Raw genomic sequence first — 12,689 nt, forward strand, 5'->3', positions numbered from 1 at the left:
TATAAAAATATATATAATTTTTTTCTTTTTTTTGTGGAGCTGAGGATTGAACCCAGGGCCTAGTGCTTGGTAGGCAAGCATTCTACCACTGAGCTAAATCCCCAACCCCGTTTTTAAAAACTATATATATATATATATATATATATATATATATATATATATATATATATACACACACATACATACACACACATGAATGTTCCACCTGCATGTACATATGTACATGCATCATGTGTATGCTGGGTGCCTGTGGAAGCCAAAGAAGGGCATCAGAACCCTTGGACCTGGAGTTACAAACGGTTGTGAACCATAGTGTGGGAGCTGGAAACTGAACCCAGATCTTTTGCAAGTGCAGCAAGTGCCCTTACTCACTGAACCTTCTCTCCACCCCCAAACTGTGTTTTGTTTTATTTTTATTTTTTATTTTTTTGAGACAGGTCTCTCTATTATGTAGCCCTGGCTGTCCTGGAACTCATTCTATAGACCAGGCTGGCCTCCAACTCACAGAGGCCCATGCCCATCTGCCTCTGACTCCTGATTGCTGGGATTAAAGGTGTGCAGCACCACCACCTGGCAACTGTGGTTTATTTTAAATAAAAAACTTGGGATGTTTCACCAAAAAAAAAAAAAAAACCCAGAAAACAAAAACAAACAAACAAAAAAATCATAAGTAGATACTATGTTTCTTACTAGGGAAGAAACTCCCAAATTAGTAGGCCAGTGGAAATATTATAAAACCATGTCTATTTAAACCATGTTGGTTTAAAATGAGTACCCTTCCTCTTCTCACTTTGCCTTCTTCTTCCTTTTGTGGATCAAACTCAGACATCCTTACATTCTGAGTAAATGCTCTACAATCCAATTGTCCTCTACCACCCCATTTTCCTATCTTTACTTATGTATTTATTTATTTATTTACTCTTTTGAGAGAGGGTTTCTCTGCATAGCCCAGGCTGTCCTGGAATTCACTATGTCTGGCTCCCTTTGTCTCACAGTGCTGACATTTAAAGCATACACCACCACACCCAGCCTTTCTCCCCATCTTTTCTGATTCCTGAAATGGGTCTTGTTATATTACCCAGGCACTGGCATAGACTGAATTCAAGAATCCTATCTCAGCTTTCAGAGTAGTTAGTGCCATGGGCAAGTGTTCTTGTGCCCAGCACTACCTTGTATTTAGGGTCTCTTGTATTCCTTTTCTTTTCTTTCCTTTGTTTTTTAGCTGAGGATCGAACCCAGGGCCTTGCATTTGCTAGGCAAGCGCTCTACCACTGAGCTAAATCCCCAACCCAGTCTCTTGTATTTTTAACCCTGTGTTTTAAAATGTTTTCATTATATAAATGTCTGGAGATATTCATTCAAAGATTAAAATGTACTAGCTAATTAAAATCTCAGTTATTTAAATTGTTCAAAAAACTTCAAATGACTTTTATATGAATATCTCTTCTCTATTAAAAAGGAAAAATGAAAATCTTAGAACTTGGGCTGGAGAGATGGCTCAGTAGTTAAGAGCACTGGCTGTTCTTCCAGAGGACCTGGGTTCAATTCCTAGCACCCACATGGCAGCTCACGACTGTCTGTAACTCCAGTTCCAGGGGATCTGACACCCTCATGCAGGCAAAACACCAATGCACATAAATTAAAAAAAAAAATCTTAGAACTTGATGAAGTATGTGCCTGTAAGATGGATTGCTAAGTGGTCTTATTAATAAGAAACCCAGAGCCAAATACTGGGGTTAAAACTGAGAGATCAGAGGAATAGGACAAGTCATAGCCAACCTTATCTCATTGACACCTCGGTCTCCAAAAGGAGCTACGTCTTGCATACCCATGCCTATATGCCTTTCTGTTCTGCATCTCACTTCCTCTCTCCACCCAGCTACATCACTTCCTGTCTGTCTGTACAGACCTCCAGACCTTTATGATTAACTAGTGCAGGGATTAAAGACTTGTGCCACCATGCCTGGCTCTGTTCCCAGTGTGGCCTTGAACTCACAGAGATCCGGATCTTGAATGCGAGGATTAAAGGTGTGTATGCTACCGTTGTCTGGTCTCTATGTCTAATCTAGTGGCTATTCTGTTCTCTGACCCCAGATAGGTTTTATTGGGGGATACAACATATCATCACATGTGCCAAGGGGCATAAGGACCTAAAATCAAGTCTGAGAGCCTACATATTAAAACAAAGGGTACAGAGGCACATACCTGCAATCCCAGCTCTGGGATGGTAGACACTGCTAAATTCTCAGGCTCCATGACCAGCTATCCTAGCCTACTTGCCCCAAACCCTGAGACGCTGTCTCAAAGAACAAGGTAGAAAGGGCCTAATGTAAGAACTTACTGAGCAAACCTACTACTACATTCAACCCTTGGAAGGAACCGACAGTGGAAGGGAAGAACTAACTTCTAAAAGTTGTCCTACTAACTGTGACATGTGTGCACACTCACACATACATGCATACATTAATAATAAAGTAAGATGGACAATTCCTGGTGAACAACACTCTAGGTTGTCCTAGAGCACACGTGTGTAATACATGCACACACACACACACACACACACACACACACACACACACACTAAAAAGAGGCTAAGGGTTCTTAGTACTTACCCTCTTATGAAGTTAAATCCATGTGCACAAACCAAGAGGTTTCCATAGGCATCAACTTTCAAAAGATTTCCATAGAGTGTGTCAAAGACAAGTCCTCTACATAAAAATGAAGACAGTGATAGTGCAAGGTGATACATGCAGCAATCTTATGCACTCAATCACCACACAAGAATTTCAGTTATGTCCTCCAAACAAAATAACCATATATGTTAAGTGAAAGAATGTATTTAAAAAGATACATCACATTACTGGAGACACAACACAGCTCAGTTGTACTACATAGGCAAGTGTACATCCCTCCCAGCACTTGTAGAGGCAGATGGACGGTCAGAGGGAGATGGATCCCAGAGCAACTGATACTTCCTCCACATGTGTAATAATCACAACTGTTTTGTGTAAGGGTTCAATCAAACAAGCGTAACTACACTTCTCTTAAGACAGCTGCTATGTCTCTACAATAGTCCTTGAATTTCTTGGGACATTGACCTGCTTGCATGTCCCTGTACTGAATGTTGCACATTGGGCAACTGTGATGATATTTCAAACAAATGTCTTTCATAATCTTAACTCCTCCTATCAAAGCCAGAAAAGCAGAGTGCCAAAAGGTTCTTCCTATCAAGTTAAATGCATTAGCAGAACATACAGCTGCACTCCAGAAGTCAAGAGGGCAGACAGGACACCTGTAGTCATCTTCAGCCATAACAGCCCCTTTCTTACCCATTAGTGGGGCATCAGGAGCACAAGGGGCTGAGGGTCTGATGCAGGAGGAGCGAGTCTGAGGCCAGCCTAGGATACAAACATGTTGAGAGAGAAGAGGGAGAAGGAGGAGTACGGGATGAGGAAAAGAGGGGAGGGGAAGGGAAGAGAGGAGGGAGGAAGGAGGGCAGAGAAAGAAGAGAGAACACAGAAGAGATAGGTGTGTGATGACTGATCAAATGCATGAAAAGTTCTGGCAATTTTTAAATCAATTACTTATTGTTGCAGGGACAGGGATAAGTTTGGAATTCATAATTTTGGGACAGGGGAAGTAATTCTTAATCCAAAATATCTTGAAAATTTACCTGGTAGGGAATGTAGAATCATATGCAAAACTGAGCAGCTCCTGAGGATAGCCAATGGAAACTAGTCTCTCCACAGTAAGCTCAAAGCCAAGGGATTCGTACTCCGGAGATTTGTACACTGCACCAAGAGGAGGAGGTTCATTAGTCAGCAAATGAACAAATGAACTTGTCTCTCTACTCTCCCAACTCCTCTTTCCTTCTCCCTCAGCTTTTCTGAAGTATACCCAGTAATTAAGGAAATTCAACCATTAGCAGAAACAGGTTCTATCAGAACAGTTATAACGTGCTGTAAACATTTCCCTGTATCTACTCTTTGACTCCCACAATTTAGTGCTGGGGGGACCTAACTGTACACAGCTATGACATTAACTATGGGACTGATAAATAGCAAACTAGGTAAGAGAGGTGTATATTTGTTGAAGGCGCTAACTATAACTGATGCAGCAATATTCAGAACGAGCTTTTCCCCCTTATCTTTATACTTTAATTTTAGCTTGTTCTGGTAGTTGCTCTGTGGTCTTCTAATCAGTATCTGTGCTCTACCTGCCAAATGTTATCAGCCCAAACAACTGTTAGGCTTAACACTGCTGCAACCTTCAAAACTGTACTTGACAAGTATCATTGCAAACAAACCATAAGAAAACATACCTAAGACAATGAGGAAAATCTAGTTTGTGAACCAGAAATTAGACATTAAATTTTACTCATCAGACATGTTGAGTGACCATGTTACTATGGTCACAGCAGGCAGATAATGCAAGTGTGTGTGTAAAGTTACTTATTTCTCCTAACCTGCTTCAGAAACATACTGTTTATTACAAGCCAAATAACATGTGTTTTGGGCCATGGGGTTTCCTTTTACTATGTCTACAATTTTACACGATGGAAAAACTTGAATGTTATTACTGCAGCTCAACAATAAAATGTGACTCCTTCAAATATGCTTTTTCCAAATCAAATACCTAGGTTAGCAACCTTTCTCATCTCTAGGAACAGGTAAATTGCACTATAAATACCAATAAAATAAAAGACTTGTTATTTCCTAAATGCCAGCTAAGACAAAGATATCCACCCAGTTGTTAGTCTTAAAAAACTAGTCCCAACTATTGTTACTATATTGTTATGTTAAGCCCATATTCACACCGGATTGTGCCATATGTAAACTGGTACTGTTAGGTCTGAAATCTAACTGCTAACTGAGGTGCCTATAACAGGTCAAAGTGGACTCTGGTGGCCAGTCTCCCTCAGTCCCCCACTGCTACAGAGTCCTCCTGGCTGGCATACCCCACCCCCTACCCTGAACTCTCCAGCCCAGGGACTAAGTTAGCCCCTTCCCCAGCTGCTCTTCTCCATACACTATATAACACAGCCATTTTGGCTACTCCAACTTTTTTTTTTTTCCCCCCTTTTGGTCTCTGGTCTTCTGGTCTCCTAGCCTCCTTTCTCTTCCTCTCCCTTCTCATCACATGGCCTGAACCAGCTGACTGCTCATGTTCACTCTAGACTCTTCCTGTGCTCCCCCTGTATCTATGATAAACCTTCACCTCAATCCCGTAGGAGCAGCCATGTCCTTTTATTTCTTTTTTTCATTCAGATACTAACACTTTAAAGAGCAAAACTCTGGGTTGGGGATTTAGCTCAGTGGTAGAGCGCTTGCCTAGCAAGCACAAGGCCCTGGGTTCGATCCTCAGCTCAAAAACAAAAAGAGTAAAACTCATCTTTCTTCTTGCAAAAATGATCTTTTAGAGAGCATTTTCTGGAAATACATAAAAGAAACTAATATCGGTTGTCTCCAAAGCCAGGAACTGAATGGCTAAGACAAGAAAGGCAGGAAATATCCACATGCCTCTGTACCTTTAAAACACACGGTATAATGGTCTATTCTTCTATTTTCAACGGTCAAATGGAAAAACAGTTTTAAAGCTGGCCTTTCAAAATCCTTTGGTACACTTTGCCGTGCTACAAGATGCTACAAACTCTGAGGAGATTGCTGCGCTGTGCTCGTCAGAGCCACACAGGCAGCCTGTGCCACTGCAGCCCCAGAGGGAAGAATGATGGAATGCTAACACTAACTCTGGACAGTTTTAAAAGCAGCTAGACCTCTTTCCTCTCGTAATGTCTACCTTATTCTCCCTCTACTATGCCCCTCAAAGCCTTCAATGTATAATTCCAGATCTGAATGATGTACCCCGGAGCTAAGGAAGTACTACATGTTCACATGTATCACAGAATAAGAGCTGGTGACCAGTAAGGCCTGGTGCTTCTGATGCTGACTGATTAACACAGAGAAAAACAACAGCAAAACCCAGCATTTCTCACCTGTCTTCCCCAGCCGTGATGGCACCCCAAATCACTTTGCCATTCTAATGAAAATCTTACTTACTTCAAAAACTATTTAAGGAAACAAAATTCCAGTACAGCTGACCTTTTGTCTTCTAGGATTTGGCCCATGTGAAATATTTTTCAATTATTAATATTTCAAGAAGGATGATTTGCTGAATATGCCATCAAATTAAAGATTAAAACTAAACTTTATTATTTCCCCACTCTCCCAAACTCATCCCTAAACTGACAGTTTTCTGTGGTCAGTGAGTTATGATGGATTAATTTGTCACTGAAAATTATGTCCATGAGATAATTTGAACTGAAGGTCAAATTAATTTAACATTTTAATTTTTGTTATTAAATTTTTTAAATTAAAATGTAATTATATAATTTCCCCTACCTGTCCTCCCTCCAAACTCTCCATGTTTCCTCCCCACCTCCTCCAAAACTGATGGCCTCTTTACTTTTGTTGTTGCATATATATATATATATATATATACACACAAATACAGAAATACATAAATTCAACCTACTGAGTCTGTTCAGTACGGCTTGTGTGAATATGATTTCAAGGCTGATACTTTCTTTGTATTGGATAATCATTTAGGGGGCTACCCCTGGGAGAGGGTAATTCTCTACCAGGAGTCATTAGCTGCCTGTAGTTCTTTGTCTTAAGGTGGGGCCGTAATGTATCCCCCCGCTGGCTGACCTGAGCTGGAATTCAGGTGCACCAGGTCTGAGAAACTCTGTGTTGGCGTCTGTATCTATTGCTATGAACGTCTAGATTCTGCAGGCCGCCAAAATGTACGCCTGGATGCTAGAGCATGCTCTACTCTTCTAATTTCTCCCAACTGGGCCAGAACAGACAGGCCGCCTAGTCTCGGGCAGAAATGGATTCATCAGAGTCAAGCTCCTCTCTAACAAGACTGACTATTCACCAAGCTCTGTGTTAATCAGCAAGACAGGCAAGCTACTGACATCTCCTCACAAGCTTCTTGGGTCATCACTTCAGAGTGCATACTCCCAGGTCACTACTCATCTGCAGAGAGCTCCCTAACACAGGCCCAGCTGTAGAAGCACAACTGTAATGCAGAGTAGGGCTTTAGAGGGTCTTCTAAGTGCCCCTTGGGAGTAAACTCATATATTCTGATCTGGTTGCAAAATGTCCTGAAGCATATGCAGTGCTACCTTCCTCTAAAGATAAAGAAGCACTCAAGGCAGAGGCAGGCACACCTCCATGAGTTCAAGGCTAGCCTGCTCTACATAGTAAGCTCTAGGTCACCCGAGGCTGCTTAATGAGACCCTGTCTCAAAAAAAAAAAAAAAAAAAAAAAAAAAGGTTAAAAAAGTAATTAAAAAAAAAAAAAAAAAAACCCAATGCATCCCCCCAATCCACCAGCAGGCCCTTTAAACTGGCCACAGATACCTGCAGAGACCAATCTATCCCCTCAGACTGCGCAGTTCTATCTACGCCTTCCCATAGCTGCAAAAGGTCTAACTTCAGCGTAATGATCTCACATTAACTGCTCACTTATTCTCTGAGGAAATTCTGTGGCCTAGCCCAATTTACCCAAAATCTGAAAGCAGAAAGAAACTGTTTTAAGGGCCAGAGTTCAAAAGAAACAGGAAAAACAAAACAAACAAACAAACAACCCCCCCTTCAGCCACTAGGACAGCACACAGTGTTCTCAGGTTATGTAACAAGATTATAAAGAGAACAGGCAAAGCTTTGAAAGTTGAAGCTGCTGAGCGCATTTAAAGATATTCTTCACTCAATAATCTGCAAGGAAAAACAGCTCTTCAAAAATATCTGCACGCTGTGGGGATGAAGCTGTGGTCTGCGGAGTAGGAGCTGTTCACCCAACCAAAGCAGAGTTGATGTCAGTGGACGATGCTCCTTGACTAAGCAAAGTTTCTGCCAGGAGTTTGGAATGCTTATGCATCTTTTACCACCGTCACCAACACACACTGTGTAGTAGCTTACAGATTTCAGAAAAATAAAGGGCAGACCTCTGTAGAGAGGTTCTAGCCCAGCGGGGGACTGCTGCCAAAAGGAGAACTCACATGAGGCAGACGCAGGTAGTATGTGCCACTCCAGTCTTGAAGGAGTTACACTGGCTCTCCTGTTAAAAACAAAACAAAGCAACACAACAAAACAAAACAAAAACAAAAGCTGGTTTTAAAACTGTTGTGAGGAGCTGGAATGGAGAGACAACATTTGGAAATTGGTATTTATAGGAGTTACCACTGCCCTCCAATCTAGAATCCTCCAACCATCACTAAAATGAACTCTAATTGGCTATAAGAAAAACACAGCGTTGAAAATAAGAGTAAGTATTGTGTATTATTTCTTTCTGTGGCACCCTGAGTTAGGAACAACTCCTGATAATAAAATTTTAAGCCAAAACAGTCTTTTTGTTGTTGTTGTTTTTCTTTTGGCTTTTAGAGACAGGATTTCTTTGTAACAGTTCTAGCTGTCCAGGAACTAGCTCTGTAGACCAGGCTGACTTTGAACTCCCAGAGATCCGTCTGCCTCTGCCTTCTGAGTGCTGGGATTAAAGGGTGTACTCCACCACCGCTCAGCCTCATTTTCTTTAGCAGCTTTCAAGTTACTATTATAGAAACTGACCGATAAATGGTACTTAAATTGGACTACATCACATAAGACTACTTTAAGTAAAGTAAACAAAAACCAAAACAACCCCATCTTGCTTTCAAGTACCCACTTATGCTGAATCTCCCTGTACCAATCATCTACCTTTCAACACCTAACTCTGTCCTCTGGATACGCACCACATTAACTGCATGCTGCTAAAAATCTAACAATGTCTACATCTGGAATAAAAGAAAAATTTTAAAAACTTTTCATTTTGTCAATGTGTATTTTCTGCTCAGTAAGCAGAATTATAATACTGGATTTCATGGTTAAACAAACATCCCAAAAGAACTGAGTTGAGTACACATGTGTATATCCTTATGTCTCACTTTTATGGGTAGTCCTTGTCCCCAGACTCCTCTAAGTCCTGGGTTGTAGGTTTTTGTTTGCTTTTTATGTAAAAAGGAGATGGTAATCATAGGAATAGCATAAATGATTGAACGTAGTACCTAAAAATACTAAAGACTTTGCAACTAGGAGAAACCATTACTACCAGACAATATGAAATGCAATAATGCAGCCTGACCACCCAAGAAGAGTCATTTGCCTTTAGACTGTACGTGAAATCAACATTAACATTCTTTCTATTTAGTTATTAGGTTATATGGCATCAGTCCTCTGTAATTATAACTAGAAAACACACTGACGAGCGTTTCTGAAAGAGGAAATGTCCACATAGGCAGTTCTCAGAGGACCTTTTCTACTATACAGGACTACCCAAGCAACTGTTGTAGTTGTTGTAACCCAGTAACAGACACAGGCAACAATTTTTCTCTAACCCCAGAAATTACAAGCAATCTAAAAAGTTGGAAGTTTCTTTAAACTACTTCAGTTTCAATTTGCATATAAAAATAAAGAAGCTAGATACCATGGGACACATTTAGTAATCCAACCTACTAAATATGTAAGTAAATAAGTGGGCTTTAAAATACTGCCAATATTTCCGTTCTTGAAAATCAAAATTAAATGGTAATTAAGGGACTTATTTGCCTAAAAGTACCAAGCCAGGGAGCAGGGGAAATGGTCCAGCAATTAAAAGCACTTCTTGCTCTTCCAGAGAGCCCTAAGTTGAGGTCCTGGTACCCACATCACCGTAACTCTAGCTCCAGGACCTCCAACACCTCTTCCCCTTCCCCTCTGTTTCCCATATAAGAAGCATTCACACAGGCACATGCATACATATTTTAAAATGTATTAAGCCAGACACGATGTCACATACATGTACTGGTAGTACGTGAGAAGCTGAAGCAGGACTGTCTTAAGTTCAAAGCCAGCCAAGTCTATACAGTGAGCACTGGCCAGGTAGGGATACTAATAAAACTTTAACAAACATAAGGCACGCAAGCAAGCAAACATACAAACAGGAGTTTAAAAGAACGCTTATTTTAAAAAAAAAGGAAAAAGAATAACTTAAGGTTTTTTTTTTCCTCAGAGAATCTACACAAGTCTCAGGACGTTGTATCTTCAGTACTGTTTTTAATTGATATTTTTCAAATCAATGCATTTTTTCCAAAAACAAATAGCCTTTAGTCTGAAGGCACTCACAGCTCATGCTATACTACAAGGATACACATACAGGTGTTTTTAAGTTTCAGAAGATAACATGTCTTTAAAAGTATAGACAGGGCAGAAAAGAAGTCAATTAACTCATTAACTCAGCCCAGGAAACTGTCCCTTTAAAACTACATATCCTTCAGGCTGGTGAAGGTAACTGATTCTGACATAGCTCACCTGACAACATCCCTGACATTCAGACTCGGCTAACATCTCCCCACCTCTGTCACAGGAAGAGAATGAACATGAGCCTGTGAAGTGATGGGGTGGGCGTGTCTTGCCTGGATGAAGAAGTGCTAGTCAGCTAGTGCTGACTTGTTTGAGAGAACAAAAAGCGGCTACTGCCAACTTAGCTTTCAAATCTCTCATCTTTCAGTTTTAAAACATAACCCAATTAAACACACATTCTTTGAGCCAGCCTGTGGTCTGCCAGCTGAAGCAGGTCCATGCAGTATAATGTGCTAGCTTATATTTGAGGTGACAGCTTCTAAGCATAGCTTTTGACCATCTGCAGTTGTATAACTGGATGTGAGGCTAGAAAAACTTGGCAACACTAAAGGTTTCTGAATTCACAATGATCAAATGTCAATCGAAAGTCAACTGTGATGCACCTGAGGTATATTAGTCAGTGGCCACCCATACTGCATAAGAAGACTTCACCACATACGTGTTCTAAACACATGGCATGTGCACTTTCCATGTGCATGCTGTTACACCACACAGCACACTGCTATGAGACTATATACACTTTAAGTTCGTGTTTTTACTGTACACACAAAGTTTTCTGTTCTTTTAGAAATTTTAACTATAGAAATAAAGACTTTTTTTTTTTTTTTAATTTTCTGGAGCTGAGGACAGAACCCAGGGCCTTATGCTTGCTAGGTAAGCACTCTACCACTGAGCTAAATCCCCAACCCCAAAATAAAGACTTTTAATATGTTCCTACCATAGTTTCTCAGCATGTACATATCGAATGTTCGATGGCTTTAGTTAGAATTTTTATTTTAAAATTCTTTTGCTGACTTGATCTTAAAATGTTATTTTGACTTGAGATTAGGACAGACTTTCCAACAATTTCTGAAACTGTCCTAAACATACTTCTGCCACTTTGTACTATGTACTTATGTGAAGCAGTGTTCTCAGCATTGATGATTATTAAATCAAAATATCCATCAATATGAAAAACACTGAATATGCTCTACATATTACAGTGTTAAATATTCAGCCAAGGCAAATAGGGTATATGCTTTTAACCCCAATACCAAGAATGCAGAGGCAGGCAGATCTCTGAGTTTCAAGGCTAGCCTGGTCTATATAAGAGGTTCCAGGCCAGCAAGGGCTACAGTGTGAGACCACCTCAAACAAACAAATACATAATGAATGAATGAATGAATATTCAGCCACATCTCTCTTACAAGCAATACAAATTTGCCTGCCTTCAATAAATTTATACAAATAAGTATTTTAAAATCATTTTCATTACTTATTGTCAGTAAATTATTTGTATCCCAATATTTGAGATCTATGTATCCAATATCATGTTTAAAACTCTCAGGTACAAAGGAGAAGTGAATAAAAAATTTAAGAAGTACTGATTCCATCAAGTAATCCTATTTTTTGAAATGTTTTTATTATCTCCTTCAAAGAGTCTTAAGTAAATAAAACTCAGGTACTTAAGCTGAAAATACAGATGGAAGTAAGTTCACTCTTCAGAAACCACAAAGTATCCTGGAAGTTTTAGAAATAAACGGGTGCGGTCATTGCAATACAGTAACAATCATTTTCCTCTAACCCTGATCCCTCCATGAGGCTGTGGGCACAACATTCTGAGTGACAGAGGAGCCTGCTGTTTCAAGACCGGGCGGAGGCAGGGGACCAGAAGTTCAAGGTCATCCATCCTTGGCCACATAAGGAGTTTGAGGCTGGCTGTGGAAGAGACCCCATCACTGTCTCCTCACAACAACAACAAAGTTTAGAAATACTAAAATTTATGTATTAATACCAGAAAGGGGAGAAAAGCACTGTGACTTGAGACATCTGTAGGGCAGCATGCCGCCTCTCCTTCTGATTGTTTTCCTCTCAACTGCCGTGAGTCTGGTGAGGATAGACAATTGCTGACAGAAACATGATGGGTGCCCTGGACTCCAGTCCAAGTAAACAAGCATGAAAAAATGTTCATTAAATGTCAAGAAAGTTGAGTCCATTCCAGTAACAATAAAATGAAATCAGAGTGTATCTAGTTTGTATTTATTAGAGGCTAATGATCAACAGTCCTGAGATGCTTCGGCTAGCAGCAGGATTATCAGGGGTTGGCTTTTCTTAATTTCTTCCCTGGTACTCTTTAATAGCTTTATTTTGATGCTTTTACAGTACTTAGGTTTGAGATAATTGGATTTCATCCATAGCAACTTACTGATACAGGCATATAAATAGACAAGGGCAGTAGCTCAAATATATTTTCTACGTGTGGTGGTCTGAATAA

At 40.2% G+C, this 12,689-nt stretch overlaps 1 protein-coding gene across 14 annotated transcripts in view; it reads right to left on the reverse strand.

Moving 5' to 3' along the window:
* The window catches only part of Nt5c2 (5'-nucleotidase, cytosolic II), a 130,715-nt gene that overhangs the window by 13,486 nt on the left and 104,540 nt on the right, over positions 1 to 12,689 (reverse strand). For 8 of the 14 annotated variants that reach the window (XM_036171738.1, XM_036171718.1, XM_036171782.1 and 5 more), the window contains 3 exons: positions 8,062 to 8,120; positions 3,674 to 3,791; positions 2,613 to 2,708 (listed from right to left, as the gene is read on the reverse strand). Coding sequence is in view for 4 of the 14 variants with exons in the window: in XM_036171682.1 (XP_036027575.1) it covers positions 2,613 to 2,708; positions 3,674 to 3,791 (214 nt within the window). In the remaining 10 variants the exon portion in view is untranslated. The remainder of the gene's footprint in view (positions 1 to 2,612; positions 2,709 to 3,673; positions 3,792 to 8,061; positions 8,121 to 12,689) is intronic. The other 6 variants (XM_036171682.1, XM_036171728.1, XM_036171692.1 and 3 more) reach the window with 1 other exon arrangement.

The sequence above is a fragment of the Onychomys torridus genome, chromosome 1 (genome assembly GCF_903995425.1).
Source record: "Onychomys torridus chromosome 1, mOncTor1.1, whole genome shotgun sequence".
Taxonomy (NCBI): domain Eukaryota; kingdom Metazoa; phylum Chordata; class Mammalia; order Rodentia; family Cricetidae; genus Onychomys; species Onychomys torridus.